The 16,206-nt window shown below is 39.8% G+C and overlaps 1 protein-coding gene across 7 annotated transcripts in view; it reads left to right on the plus strand.

Moving 5' to 3' along the window:
• Window positions 1-16,206, plus strand: part of astn1 (astrotactin 1) — a 357,848-nt gene that overhangs the window by 87,324 nt on the left and 254,318 nt on the right. For all 7 annotated transcript variants that reach the window (XM_075483746.1, XM_075483748.1, XM_075483747.1 and 4 more), the window contains exons 3-5: window positions 2,853-3,103; window positions 3,436-3,578; window positions 7,478-7,627. In XM_075483746.1, coding sequence (XP_075339861.1) covers window positions 2,853-3,103; window positions 3,436-3,578; window positions 7,478-7,627 — 544 coding nt within the window. The remainder of the gene's footprint in view (window positions 1-2,852; window positions 3,104-3,435; window positions 3,579-7,477; window positions 7,628-16,206) is intronic.

Raw genomic sequence — 16,206 nt, forward strand, 5'->3', positions numbered from 1 at the left:
TCAGTGTACTGAGAATCTTTGTATTTATAGTTTAGTCACTGTCTTCCAGGAGAGCGAATGAGGATCATCATCGGTGACTTTGAGGCTGCGGCTACACGGAAACGTTTTTCACTGTAAACGATACTTTTTCTTATCGTTTCGCTGTCGCGGCCACACGGAGCCGGCGTTCCCACTACCCCAAAACGATAGTTTTTGAAAACGGGTTCCAGAGTGGGAAAGTTTGAAAACGGCCTCGTTTCGTTTCCATTGTTACAGCTAAAACGTTTTTGCGTCAGTCACACGTTGATGCTGTGAGCCAATTTTAACACTTCTCTATTGTCTCACAGCGTGACGTGACACAGTGGCGTGTGTACTGCATCGTTTCATCGTTTTCGTCTGGACAGCAGCGCGTTTCCGTGTGGTCGCAAGAATTTTCGTACCCGTTTTCAAAAAAAACCTTGTTTCGTTTTCGTGTAGCCGTAGCCTCAGACTGCCGAAAATGTAATCACTGCAAACCAAATGACTCAGGTCTTCGTTCTGACCACTGTGCATGCAGATTTACTGCATAAGTGGCCCATATCATGGTGTCATTTGTTAATGTCCTTGACTGTGCAGATTAAGCAAACAACATATGCAAATAGGGCTCTGCTTTTGCCAATTTGAATTAATATGAGCGGCTGAAACCTATTTTTATTTAGCTTTAGACCCTTACATGTTTGAAAAGGGATATTTTATGTAAATTAGTTATTAAACCCCATTTTTTTCTTTTTTTTGTTGGTCTTTCCATAATTTAAACCTGTTTGAACATGTAATCGTTTGGTGAAAGGTTTTTTTTTTGCAGTGGTCTTATTGGAAGGGAGAAAAATCAAAGTTGTAAAAGTTTTCACTTGTTTGCAGAAGTATGATGGTACAAAAACATCTGCTACCACTTAGCTAGAGGGAGAACTTGTCAAGTGTGTTTGTTCTAATTTCAACATTTTCTTACTGTGAAGCATTCATCCCCTCTTTTTAAATAGATCCATCCAAAGTAGCAAATTGCTGCTGTCTGTCACCTTGTCATTTTTGTAACTCTTTTTGACATTTTCCAGATTGCAACATGTATCTGATTTTCATTCATTTAATTGGAGTACACTAAGTATCAGTTAAGTTATGGATAACAGGCAAACAGCAAATAGAACATGAAACGTGAAATGTGTCTCATGCAACAACTCTAAATCTAATTTTCAGTGACCTTAACAGTGTAAAAAATGGTATTAAGTAGAGTATAAGGCAAATAAAAGATCCCAAATCTATTGTTGCCGTGAGTCTCGAGGGAGGTATCAAACAGAGAATCACTCTCACACCTTCCTGTTTCCACAAGCTGCGTGCTTTTGACTTGCATCGACTTTGATCCATATCCTACTTCTTGGCAGGAATCTCTGACTCTGCTCTCGCCTTTTTTGCTCACTGTTGACTCTTATTCTCTCGTTGGCACACACTCTCCTCAGTTTCTTTCAGATTCTGTTTCTGTCCTCCCTGCTAACCTGTCCTCAGGGCAGGCTCATCGCCCTTCATCTGTCGATCTTGCGTGATCTCCCAGCCCTCTGTGGGTGTAGATGTGGCCGTATCCCTTTACCCCACGAAGGGGTCTCATAAGTTATTAAAATCAGAGCGAAAAAGAGCAGAATGGAAATGCTCCCATGACCTGACCCGGTCCTCTGTTAGCAGTGCCTCCTGGTGTACATGCACAAAATGAGCTGATATTCAGAGTTAAAATGGACTCATATTCTCTGTATTTTAGGCTCTGAGCACAGCTGGTTTCCATTTTTATATTTCTGTCAGATTACAGGGTTTTGATGGAAAATGACCAATGTGAGGTTGCCAGGAAGGACTCACACCTGACCAACAGTTGAGCACATCCAATTCTTAACAAAGAGCACTTTTATTTGCAGTGGCGGTCCTGGCGTATCGTGCGCCCTGTAATAACAATAATTTCTTTTGTGTGGACTAACCAAATAACATTAAGCTTTTTTTGGAAACCACCACCTGTAACCTGTAACCTCTCTACACCTGTAAAGCCCAACCGAGGAGCCCTCTGACTTACAGTTAGGTCCCCTTATTCTTGTTACTAGGCCAGTTTGAAATTTGGAACTCCTGTTTAATCAAGACTATAGATTTGAAAGAAATGAACAACCTCATAACAGAGTCATTGAATTAGTTTTATAAATTGATAACTGCTCGTCTGACAAATCACTTCCAACATAGACAAAGCTAAAGCTTCATCACTTTTAGTCATAGTAGTACCAGGCTGTCTTCGGTAAATGGGCGACCTATCAGAAAATGGTGTCATATTTTGACATCGGTGCATTTTTATAACCAGTGTAGTGAGACACAACTCAGAGGTCTCCAGACGAAAAGGTTGATTAGTGAATTTTTCTGAGCTAGATCCTCACACTGCGCCAGGATGGCTGGTATTAATCATCTTGTCTGTCAGCACCAAAGCGAGTGTATTTTTCAAACTGTCAAAAAGTTTTGGCGCCTCCTCTAGTTGGGGCACTGCATTCATACTGTTAGTGGTCATACTATTCATAACTGCTGACACATTTCACTTATCGCTACAATAATAGGAATCAGTTTAGAGTCGTGTTCTGAACTTTCCTACTCTGAGTTTCAAGGTGAAATGGTGAACTTAAAACTCTGTAGGCGTTATTTGCCAAACTCGAGCTGCAACCATTTTCAAATCATGCCTTAGGCATAACGACTTTGAGTTTGATCCATATCCTACTTGGCAGGATTATTTGACTCTGTTCCTGGCTTTGAATATCTGCTCTCTCTCCCTGTTTCTCTCTCCATGTTTTCTGTCTCTGCTCCAAATGCCACCGTCCTCCCCTCAGGGTGGGATGATCGCCCTTCTGCTGTCCGTCCTGTGCCTCGTCCTGATCCTGTACACTCGTAGGCGCTGGTGTAAACGCCGCCGCATCCCTCAGCCCCAGAAGAGCGCCAGCGCAGAGGCGGCTAATGAGATCCACTACATCCCGTCAGTGCTGATGGGAGGCCAAGCCAGGGAGAGCTTAAGAAACTCCCGGGGTCAGGGGCCAAACTCCAGCGGTACCCTCAGCATCCGGGAGACACCGATTTTGGATGGGTACAAACATGGCTGGGTGGATTAGGGGGAATTGTACTGTGATCTGAAACAATTAAAAGCTGAAAATGATTACATTCACTTTGTAATTGAGATCAACGAAGAGCATTTAGGGTTTGTTATTTCACATTTTATGCAACAATAGCTCAGAATTGTTTAGATTTGAGGGGGCTGCTGAAAAGTAGTTTTAAAGCTTAAGCTTACCTTATCGGTACATTCTGTCACCGTTAGAAGTCTCTGCTGCTTCATCAAACACATAAGCCACCTGTGAGATTTATTCTTATTTCCAAAAGTCAAGATAATACAATGCAAATTGATTACGACCTCATCCCCAGGTATGAGTATGACATTACCGACCTTCGTCACCATCTGCAGCGAGAGTGCATGAATGGGGGGGAGGAGTTTGCCAGCCAAGTCACCCGTACTCTGGACTCCCTTCAGGGCTGTAATGACAAGAATAACATGGACCTCACACCTGGTAAGCTTGGAAAACACAGAACAGATAATGGAGATGAAAAAAACTGTACCCACTATTGTTTTTCAGGTTAACAAGAATCCGAAAGGCTGGATGTCACGAGGCAAGGGTCCCATGTTATCAAATTATAATCAAAGTGTGCTGCTATTGCTTCGTGAAGCACATGTAGTGTTTTTAGCCTTTTACCCTTTTTCAACAATCAGTCACGGATAACCATTCTTTCTCCACACTTAATGATATTCAGCGGAATAAGGCACAGATTTATTCACCGTACGCTACGAGCTGGCAGAGCCTTCACATTCTTTTTTGGCAGTATCGTTAGTTTCTTGGATAGACTTCCTGCCCTCAAGTGGCAAAAAGTTACCCAATATGCTGCTCTAAACTTTTTATTGCAGTTTTATTTGGAGTGCGTTTGTTTTCCAGCCCATGTAGCCATTTGTTGATAGAGCAAAATGATACTAAAACTCTCAGGTTTTACATCTTTAAAGCTGCACTGATCAAGGTTTCAGTTTATGATGTGTTACGGTGTCATAGACATTTGTAACAAACCTTCAGTAAATCACAACCTGCCTGCAGTACTACTCAGTTCTGACCAGCGGTGTAGTTTTGTTGGTTCTATTTTTTTTGCAGCTTCGGTGTTGGCACACTGCTTTCGTCGACATTATTTCTAGCAAGAAAAGGACGTTTTCACTTTAAGAATAAAACGGCAATTTTGGATCATTGATTGTGATTTAAAGACCTGCTGAAACATTGGTCATCGTTTCCCTGTCTTCCGGCATGGCTTCCAACAATAAGACTGAAACATTTAGTGCTGCAAACCCCACTCCACTAGTTCAATTGCAGCACGCCAGCGTGGACTTTATGGGGGGTAAAATGACATGCAGGGAACTTGGTCGAGGCTCTTTCCCCAGTGATGGAAACAAACCGTTTTACTCCAGCAGTTTAAAGTCTCTGTGGAAACATTGCTCTGTTGACATCGTTCGGCTTTTTTCTTTTTTTTTTTTTGTCTCTGCTCTTTGAATAAAAGGAAAATCTATTTTCAATTGTTTTAACCCTATTTCCATGTATCGTCTGCCACAGTTGATCTGTCATGTTTTTTTTTAAACATAATTCATCCTTATAAGCATTAACGCTTATGTGATTTTTAGCCTACAGCATATATGTTTTCCACTTTGGCATAGATGATGCTTTACATGACCTTGAATCATAATTTAGCTATGTTATGTGGCAGAAACTCTTACATGCATCATTCGCCCCTTTCACACTGCGACCCGCTACCTTAGCGGGTCCAAATTGCACCTTCGACCCGCGTTGAGCAATGTGAACGCTTGGCATGTTGGTGACCCGTGTCGCCTGAAGCCGAGTTCAGGGAACGTTGCCTAGTGGCAGAGCGTCACACGAAACACATAAAATGCTGGGCGTGTACAATGACGTAGGCACAAGCCATGCGTCGGAGGTAGGGTTAAATACATCTTGAGGACTCGTTTTTGCAATTGTATATGCAGTTCATGGAGATGTTATTTTACGGGGTGTGGATGGTTACAACGTGGGATGCCGCCGAAGAACATATGCGGAGAATACAAGAGCACTATAGTCCCCGAAATGTGGCGGTAAATAACGTCCTCTGCTCGGAGGCTGAGGAGCTCGCGGACCTCCTTGTCTCCCCAGTTGGCCACATTAAAAAATGTCTCGAACTTGATATAGGCTAAAACAGAGTAAAACTTGTCCTCACCTGTCGCTGTTGTTCTGAATCAGCTGTCCATTCTGTCTTTTAAACTCCTCACGTCACGCCCACGTCCGACCCGCGTCGATTGCGTTCACATCAAACTCGGCTCGGCAAAAAGACTAGGGTCCGACGCGGGTCGAAAGGCGAGTCGAGTTGACGCGGCAGCCCGGGTCGGCAGTGTGAACACAACAGCGGACACGCTAAATTCGCGGATTAAACGCGGGTTATTCCTCAGTGTGAAAGGGGCTATTAATAATTTTCCTTCTTTTCAGCTAACAATTTGAAGAAAATGTAATGAAACAGCTACTAGGTCAGACCTTCATTACAAAGCACATTTGCAATAACTGCAGTTCTAAAGTAAATAAAGCTAATTGGATTTTTCTTCATGTAATAGGTTTTATTATTTCTCTTATAGGTCAAAATGAGTGTAGGGCATATGAAATAAGATTTCTCTAATATGGAGTCTTTAAATGCTTTGCCTGTATAAAACGAGGAGTCTTGAACAAAGAGAGGAAATATTAAAGTGCCGACATTTCAGCTGTTTTCATCAGTGTGAGAACATCAGTTCTGTGGCTGCTGCAGTCAGCTCATTGGCTTTGCATGTCACAACTGCATGTAGAATTTCAAAAGGTTTACTCTTTACACTTGGAAAAAAAAATTTTTTAAGAGGAATTTATTTTTCATAATCAATGGAAGCTGGCGTGGCGCTCCACCCCCATGAGTTTTATTTTTTTTGTACAAAGCAGAGCCGCCGTGCAAAGGTGTACCCTTTGGATTTCTATAAACAGTAGATTCACTGCTCAGATTAATCAAGACATCAGTTACGGTGACGGCGCTCTCGCACAGTGTTCCCATAAAACTCAAACAGTCCAACCCCAGAGCTAATGGAAACAGAGTAACCCCGCGTATCATATATTTAGAATGGGTGATGTACGGGAGAAAAAGACAAAGTGCCGGCTGGAATGCTGATGGGTAGAACTGTTGGAGAGGTCGTTCAGAAAATGGCATTCTTATATCTGTTGGATTAACATAGATTTCAGGAAATATTTAGTTGGCTCTGAGCCTTATCTTTTAAGAGTGATACAAAACCAAAGGGAAAAAAGGATGATTTGTATATATTTTAGCATGTTTCTTTTAGTCTTTTGTAACACAAAACAAATACAGATTTCATAAAGTATGAAATCTGATTTCTGGTCCCTTTAGGTAACATTTATTTGTCAATATCCACCACAGTCATTTACTAAAGAAATACACCATTTTTTTTTCTATTTTATTTTTAAAGTGACATATACAGTTATATAACAGCGTCATTACTCTCATCGCTTCTTTCCTTTTATCAAAGCTGTCGCTGTTTCTGATTGTCATCCAAATAGTTAGGTTTTTGTTATTATTGAAACTGTTATGTTAAAATATCCATAACTAAAATCCAGTTGATCTCCTGAAGTTGTGTCTACACAAACTGAAAACGAATGCACTGCGGGAACGTTGCCGTGAGCGAAGCCCAACGGGCTCTTTGTGCTCAGAAGGCAGGATGCTCATCAAGTTCACACAAGTTTTGTTGTGCACACACAAACAATTACTGCTCCTTCTCACCAAAGGGAGCAGAATTCATCCTCAAGGCATCTTTAATAAGATTTCATCAGACTTCATGAGGTATTTTCACTGTGTTTTATTTCAGGCTTTACTCAGGTCTGGGGGACAGTCTGACATCGCCTCCAGACTGAAACAATTCTGCTATTCAGGCTAAAATGTTTATTTTGTGACTAATTGACTTAAAAAGAAATAATTTTCAAGATGAATTATTACCGCAGTAGTTTATCAGTTTTATTTTTTTCTTGCGGTCTGAATATTTACAGAAATAATCATTTCGCCCACACATGTGTCTCACATGTCCTTCGTCTATTTCCGTCTATTTCCTAAATTAGTTTATATTTCATGCCAGCTTTTGTCACTCTTTAATTGTGGCTGTTTGACTTCTCCTCCAGTAAACAATGATCTGAGAGGGTTCTAAGAGCCACTACAGTTTATTTCTGCTCAGTGGTTTTTAACAAGTCACATTCAGCTGAAACAATCCTCTTTTTCAAGTGGGTGCTTTCTCATTTTAGAGAAAAAGCTTTTTGGTTTGTCTCCTGGCTTCCATCCCCCATGTTTGTAATTATGTCCTGCATTTTGGCAGTGAGCGACAACACCAAGTTGGCCCTGATGAACAAATACAAGGACAACATCATCGCCACCAGCCCCATCGACAGCAACCACCAGCAGAACACCCTGCTTCCACACAACACCTCCACAAGCCAACGCAAGCGCCTTTCCAGCAACACCCGTGGTGAGTCACTCTCATGGATTCTTATGTAAAATACAAGAAAACAAATCACATTTAATGCCCCAGCTCAATGCAGATACGTTGTTGGATCATCGCATGTGCAGATAGTTAAAAAATCAACGGGCATGAGTGTTGACGACTTCACATTCAGGTCTCCACACTTTCACTTTTATAGCCGTTGTATTTTCCATTCAGTATCATTTGAAAATACTTTCTCATGACGACTCTGAAATATATATGCAGAAATGCCTAAGGATTGTCTTAAAATTTAAATTCTCCTCAGTTTTTTGTGCATAATACTGAATATAAACTACAAGGTTATTGTGCATTTAAAAGAACATAAAATATGGATAAATCCAAAGAAAGTGAGGCTGTCTTGAGCCTCTAAGTGGGCACATGTTAACTGCCATCAGAGAACTGAGAGCTGGTGTTGCTAGGAGAGACGCCATAAATGTCCACAGTGCGCATAATGTCATGATGTGGAGCCTCTTTTCAGTGATTTCACATTATGTTAACCATTAACTGCGGCGTTAGCTGTGTTTCCCCTTCATAGCATCAACATCTTCATCTAGCATCTTCATAACATCTAGCATTTGGGTGCTTTCAACATAAAGGGTCCTGAGATGGCGTTTTAAATCACGCCCAATTGTCCAAACATCAGCTGATGGAGGTCAACAATAAAAAGGAGACCAAGATAAAGACTTTATTTTAATGTTTAATGATGAATTGTATAAAAAAGTTTAATCCTGGGCATACAAGTATTTTTGTTGAAAACAATAACCTCATAAAATCAGAGCACCAAAGAGTTGCATGTTAGTATACCGATTCTATTTCACAACATGGATTTCCAATAGTTTGAGAAAAAGAAAAAGAAAAAACACTTGAGATGCAGTTTAAAGTAGATAAAGATAGTCAAATCTAAAGGCAATGATTTGCAAATCATTTAAAATTTGTATTTAATGTTGATTATAATAAAGACATATCAAATAATGTTAGCAGTTTTGCTTTTTGAAAAATATATATTGTAGTATTTTATTCAAATTAACGGTTCTATATGTAAGATTTCAGCTGAGAGATACAAGACCTGCTTGGTTGTATTTTCCATCTCATCTCATTGTCAGTACGTGGCAGGTCTGGCCTGCAGGAAGTCTAATTTAGCGCCAGACTCTTTTTTTCACTGAGCCATGTGGTTTTATTAAGTGCAGAAGGTGGTTTGACATCATCTTGCAGAAAGTCCTTATCTTAAAAAGACATCATGGGGCTAGCAGCATATGTTGCTCCATGGTCTGTATGTATCGCTTAGCATCAACGGTTCCTTCACAGTTTTTACACATGCAGTGTGCACTATGTACCCCCTTGCCCCCATGAACGCGTTCCGCTCATCTCAGTCCATCTTAAATCTTGAATTAGCTCAGGCAGTTGGCAGTAGTTTTGGACATTGTTTATATATGATTCTTTTCTGATCATGGTAGAGTTTTAACTCGGATGGATGGATCAGACAACCAAACATATTCACTCACAGTGGTTTTCAGAAACGCATCAGAGCCTCTGCAGTGATCTCACCACAGTATCATGCCTGCTTTAAATTCTGTGGATCAGCATTGCTCTTCAGCCTTGTCCCTTTAAACATATTTGTAATTATCATCATCATTTGAAAATATTCTCCTCATCTTATTTCCAATTAAATCCAGGGTCATGATTTGGCAGTCTGTACTTGGTCTTAATGGACATAGGTGCACAGGTCCTTAGAGTTGATTCAAAGCTCATCGCACCTCAAAATATTGTTTTGATATATTTCTTTGAAATACTGTGAGCTAAATTTGGAAGTATTATGTCTGTCACAAAACTTCCTACTACCTTGAGAAATTTATCAATAAAATTAAAACAATACAAGGTCGGGCAAGTGATAAAAGTTTAACAAAAAACACGAGGCCTTTGCCTGAGATAAACATAGTCGTACACTATGCATCCATATCATCATGAGAAATTAATGTCATTAAAACAATTCTGAATGTGAAACCTCATGTTTTACATCTTTTGGTTTCTTGTGATCTTTTTACTAACCTTCACAGACTGTAACAGTTTGCCTTTCCTTCTTTCCACTGATGGTGCTGCATAACCAGTGGTTATGGTGCTGCATAACCAGGGACCGAGGAACGCAGGAAATGAAGAAAGAGCGAGGTTACAGTCAATGAATTGGAGAGCCATTAGCCCATAATGACAAACAGAAAAAAATAGAAGGCAGCGACATTTTCAAAATGTCATTTTGGAAATTTTCAGTTGACCTCAGAACATAATTCACTTTCCTCCACACTGGGCCACACGGATTTCTTATTTTCAACCCAATTAAAACCGATTCTGCAGTGTCCAGAAATAAAGAAGGAAGAGAGAGAAAGTTTAGAAATTAACTTATTTTCTAGCAAAAAGACACAGTACACATCACAGAATAATTCGCAGCTTGATTCCAGACTATAGGGGAGAATTGTAATTATACTGTATTTCAATACGGGCATGCGTGCTATCCCTGCTAGCCGCAGTATATTTGTCATACAGGCCATTTTAATTATATTTCATTCACAATGACTGGAAAGCCAACATGACTCTGGGACATATTGGCTTGCAATTGTAAAAGAAACCTTGATTGCAGTGCTGATCTCAATCCTCAGTGGCTTTTCTGAGTAGTGTCTACAGCTTTAATCAGGGGGACAGAACTGAGAAAACCACAATTCAAGCAAAGCCTTTTATCTATGATAAACAATCAGAACAAAGAATAAATGCCTTTATAACATCCAACTGAGCTCAGTACTATCCAGTGTTAGCTGCTCCAAATAATGGTGTTAGAATAATTAAAGCTCCAACGCTCACATGTCCTACGAAGCCGTTGCTGTGAGCCGCATATTACATTGATGTTTACTTTGCCAGCCTGTGAGGTTTCATTCCAAAATGTTGAAAGTCAAAGGTTCTAAGGCAGTGTTCAAGTGTTAAGTCATCAAGGCCTCCCATTTACTTAAGTCCATTCATTCATTAGAGCATGGGTCTTTACAAAAATCACTTATGGGAATTAAAAATGAAAAAAACAAATATAAAGCAAACTTTAAGTTTTGTATTTTGGCTGTTAAAATACCTGCAAGTGCACATGCTTAAAGCTTATATCGGAATATGAACAGAGTTCATAGGGAACATTATAGGGTCGTTCAGCTCTTGACACCAGTAACAAATACTGTAATTTTCCGTTTCAAAGCGTTGAGTTCTTGATATGATCATACTTTGACTACATAGATTAGCATGTAAATGTTACTTGAAACCTAATCGAGAAAAATATGTTTTCCAGGCCTACTATCTATCAAGTCCAGGTACAAAGTTACAAAATGCCCACCATACGTGAACCCTATTAAAGACGCTGCAATGACTAGTTCGATTACTTGTTGAGTAAGTTCAGGTGTTTTGAATGAATATCAGAGCCAGAACCAAGTATCCATCAGTGGTATAACACTTTAAGGCACTGCCGTGTTGTTAAAAGAAAAAGTTGTTTCATTTTGAAGCAAAATCACGTACAATTTTTGGAAGGTCGGTTCACTGGATTTGCTTGCGGGAAAACAAAAGTACTTCTTTCATGATGATTAAAAAAAAGTCTTACATGAAAATTATTATGAAAATCTGACCGGATCCTTTTGAACTCTAAATTCAAAACACGGTAGAGAACCCTCAAACTGAGAGAACAACCAAGGAAACAAGCAAGGTTGCTGGAAGAGCTCTTACGATTTACACATGAGACTGCCCAGCTGTGGTAGTTTGCCAAGTATTTACCTCGTCACCATTCATGAAAAACTACTCATGGATGCAAAGCTTTGTGAGGTGTAACGATACATGTATTCAGTCTGAAGTCTTCAGTTTTAAATGTTTGTTTGATGCCTCTTGCGTGGCAAGAAAATGTGCATCATCTGTTTACACTGGAAGAGACAATTGATCATCAGAGTCCTAAAGTCAAACCTCATATTGAACCTCAAATTTCATAACAGACAATTTTTTAATCAGTTGGATGCAGCCAAGTGTAACCAAATATGCAGATTTTATTTGAAAAGTCATAAATATGAATTTGCGAATGGAAAAGGGCTGATGCAGGCAAGGCAAGTTTATTTGTAGAGCACAATTCGTACACAAGGCAATTCAAAGTGTTTTACAGCTACATAAAATCACAAGAAGGCAAATAAAATCATTCCAAAAAACATAAAAAATAATCATTTAATCAACCCATTGGCGCCTAAAGCACCTGCAAAAAAGGCTGCTCAATGCCTAAGCCAGTTTTTAGAAAAGGTCCCCAATGCCTGAGGGTTTTTTGAACTAAAAACAATTCATTGAAAACACCTAAGAAAAATTAAAAAAAATTTCGCTGGCTGGATTGTATTACTTTTTTTTTTTAATCAATGTTGGACATTTGGTTCATGTAGTTTTGCTTTATGATTCAGGATAATACCCAATGCTGCTATTTATTATACTACTATTACTATACTGTTACTATACTATAACTAAATCATAATCATAATATCAGCAATAATAATGAATGATAAAAAAACCCTGCAATATATCTTGCATTGTGCAGTTATACTGTATACTTCAGTGACACGACTTCTAAAACATCATAGTTGTCATACTGCAGTAATTCGCACCGGGCTCTCTTTTTTTGACATAAGGGCAACGCCACTCAAATAAGAATGAGAAGTCGTCAGAATGCAGCGCAAGAATAAATAATTACATCGTGTCGAAACGATCTCGTGCCATCACTCGGGCTACATTTGTCTGATACAACCACTTGCTCTGCCTCCAGTAATCCCGGCGAGTTGGTAGTTTGATTATTCCAAAAGTTAGGCAGAGACCGATGAAAGATTTCATCTCCTGCTTTGACACGGGGCTCCACTTCGAGTTGGATGGTGTGTGGCCGCGCCAACTCCACATCACTTCCATCGCTGTCACAGTATGTCTCGTTAACCGCAGCCATTGTAGCCGAGCTGTCAAATTAGCTACAAACGCACTATTGCAGAACAGGCTAATCGAAAACACCCACCTCATGTGTATTTGAACCAATTATTGTGCATTACATGCTGCATGCGTCTTGAAAATAATGATAAATGAACAATGTTGCGCTACGCAACAACCGGCGTTAGGGACAATGTTGCGCTACGCAACAACCGGCGCGAGGGGCAATGTTGCGCTAAGCAACATCCGGCGTCAACGGGTTAAATTAAAAGTAAAGAGTGCAGATAAAATACTTTCAGTCGTCATATGCACAGCTAAATAGAACTGTTTTCAGCCTGGATTTAAACATGGTCAGAGTTGAGGCATGTCTCACATCTCCTGGAAGACTGTTCCAGATTTTAGGAGCATAAAACTGAAAAGCAGCCTCACCTGGTTTAGTCCTGACTCTGGGCACCAGCAGGAGACCCTCCCTGAGGTTCTCAGAGCCCAAGTAGGTTCATATGGCTCCAACATGTCAGAGATGTACTTTGGCAATAGACCATGAAGAGACTTGTAAACAAGCAGAGCTGTTTAAAAGTCTATTCTCTGAGCGACAGGAAGCCAGCGCAGAGAGTGATGCAGTATGTCTTCAAGGCAAGTGAGCGGTTTCCTTTTGCTCCACAAAGACAATAGAAAAATATTTAACTGAATAAAAACATACTTTTCCTGAGTTTAGAAATTGTTAGATCTTTGTAAGAACTTTTGTGTAAAGCACTTCCATCAAATGATGCTAAAGAATCCAGTGTCTGGATTCACCATGTCTGCGATGGCAAACTGATCTACACATTTCCTCTCATTCATGTCACTTTCTCTGTGAGAAAGGTTGGACCAAAGCCTTTGGTTGGCCTTGTCTCAGAGCTGGACAGAAAAAATGTCCTCCAAATTGATTGTCTTATACGGTACTTTATTTTGACTGCATGAACATGCACATGAAAAATGCAGGCCAGAAGTAACGGAGAGGAAAATAACCCTCCTATGTGTTCATTAAAATCTTGTGTCAGTGGTACAGTATCAACTAGGTGTTCAAAAATACAGCGTTTTGCTTTTCTTAAGGCACTCAATGCATGCACAGAGACACAGATATACTCTCACACACACAGTCACCCCTTTTGAAATTTAGAGTGCTTCCAGCAACAAATTAGTATTCTCCAAAGCCAGCCACATAGGAATCAGTTTGCCTAAGTAGGCAATTAGGTCTGCTTCATGCGGTTTTGCGTTGCTGTTGTTTGGGGGTTTCCAGTGGACAGTTTTCCTCTTTGTCATAAAATATGCACATAGAAGTATGGTGGTTCTCAGTGGAAATAATACATTGGTGTGCAAAACAGGTAAGGCGCTCTCTAAGGACTCTCTTTTTGATAAAAATGTGCTATTGCCTCTTCACGTCATATGTTAGCATATTTGATGGACTCGAGAGTCATTTCTAAAGGCGCTGAAAGTACCAGAATTGCCAAGTGGGAGAAAATGAAAAATGGATGAGAGGAGTGGGCCTAGACCTGTGGGTCCCTATCAGAATTTAATGATTACTGTTGTTGAAAAGGGGGTAATTAGGTCCTAATTAGCTGTTAACCACACAAGATAATTAAGTTTATAACTAGATTGTTGGGTCATCATCAATGCCATCGAAGAAGAAATTAAGAATAATGCTGGGGTAATTATAGACCACAGCACTGTATATTTTCAGAGTGTTTTGTATGGACCAATCCTTTAGTTATCACAGGTAGTATTAATAACATCAGTAATAGATCTGTTTTGTTTAGGTGTCCTTTAGCATCAATGCAGCAACGAGCCATTTACATCTTGCCGAGCTTCTGACCACACATGTAATATTACAGTACAGATGTCAATTTAATGTGCGGGGCAACAAACAATACCAAACCTAAGCTGAATGCCTGATAGAAATCAGCCACATGAGCATCACCGATGAAGTATTACACTCCTGTTGGCTAAGAATTAGTTAGTTGTCACTAAACTTAAGCCGGTGACCATTGAGTTGGAGATCCGTGTGACATTCTGCCCCCTACTGTTATAACACCATCACCCATATTATACATCAGCTTTAGCACATGAAATAGCAAGTTTATGTGCAGAATATCCATGAACACTCATTAAAGTGATACCTCGATACCTTGCATTAGGTTTTTTTTTTCTTTTGGGATGTAGCTTTGATTTTTTTTCACTTCAGAAATGTTGACCAGTGTCTTAAAACTGGAAACATGCAAAAGTCAATGCCTTTCACTATTATTTCTAGCCAAAGTCATTCTCTGTTATACCCAAGCAAAGAGGAAACCTATTTATTTGTTGTTTCAGGTTAAAGAGAAACTGTACATTGGTCCTCCTTGTTATAAACCCTTTTTTTTGACACAGTTAAGATTCAGAAGCAAGAATTGAAACCTACTCGCTCTTTTTATCAGTTTAGATGTTTTCGATCCCCAAAGCTGCTGGTATGGCTTAATTTCCATCACAAGTTGATGGTACCAGAGCTGCTGCTCCTGAGAACGGTTCTCGTGGTTTATCGGTTCATCTGCTCCTTTCCAGTGTCAGTGGTTTGTTATCCTGGTCCTGTCAAGCCAAATGCTGGAAATGATAACTTGGTTTATAAGTGGCGCTTGATTGTGTTGTGCTGTTTGTGGATGAGCATCCTGCAATGAATGTTTGAGGGGACCAGACTTTGCTTTGTGGCAGGTAGGACAACAGCACGTTTGGCATCTCTTTTGCACAAACTTGAAAAATACACCTCCATGCGAAAGTCTGGGGACTGCTTGTGAGTCAAGCTAAGTGAGTAAAGAGTAATTAAGACCTGATTACAAAAGCGCTTCAAATGAAAAGTGGATTTACAATATACATATATACAAGATGATGTACATTATTCAGAACATTGGTAACCATTTATGTGAAGTGAAAATAATAATATGACAGTACAGTCGGACAGACAAACATGCCACCCTGAGTCAGGCACACTCATACTGCTAAGTATAAGTATGCTTGTTAGGATTTTTTTTGTCCATAGATTTGATGTAAATGTAGTATTTCTTTATTGTGATGTATTGGCTTGGCAGAATGTGCAGTGTGAACACGTAACTGGTAAAACACAATAATATACGTAAACATAATCAGTTATTAAAGTAATTGTAGATTTCAGCCTTCATAAAGACTAACTGAATGCATATAATATGAAAATGGTAAATGGACTGTATTTATAGATTGTTTTTGAGTCTAGTTGACCACTTAAAATGCTTTTATACACCAAGCCACATTCCCTCATTTACACACACACACACACACACACACACACACACTCATACAGCACTTCTTAGTTAATGCACTGTATTACCGGCTATGCAGTGCTTTTAATATCACACACATTCATCACACATGGATGAATGCATCTGATGCAACGTTCAGTGTTTTTCCCAAAGAGGTTCTGACATGTGGTCTGGGGAAGCCTGGGATGGAGCCACCGACCCTCCATTTGGCAGACTACTGTTCTTCCACCTGAACTACAGCTCCCCCAAAAAGCAGCCAAAGGGAAAAAAAAAATTGAATTATTGCTAAGTCCTGATGCTAAAGTT

Source organism: Odontesthes bonariensis, chromosome 14 (genome assembly GCF_027942865.1).
Source record: "Odontesthes bonariensis isolate fOdoBon6 chromosome 14, fOdoBon6.hap1, whole genome shotgun sequence".
NCBI lineage: Eukaryota > Metazoa > Chordata > Actinopteri > Atheriniformes > Atherinopsidae > Odontesthes > Odontesthes bonariensis.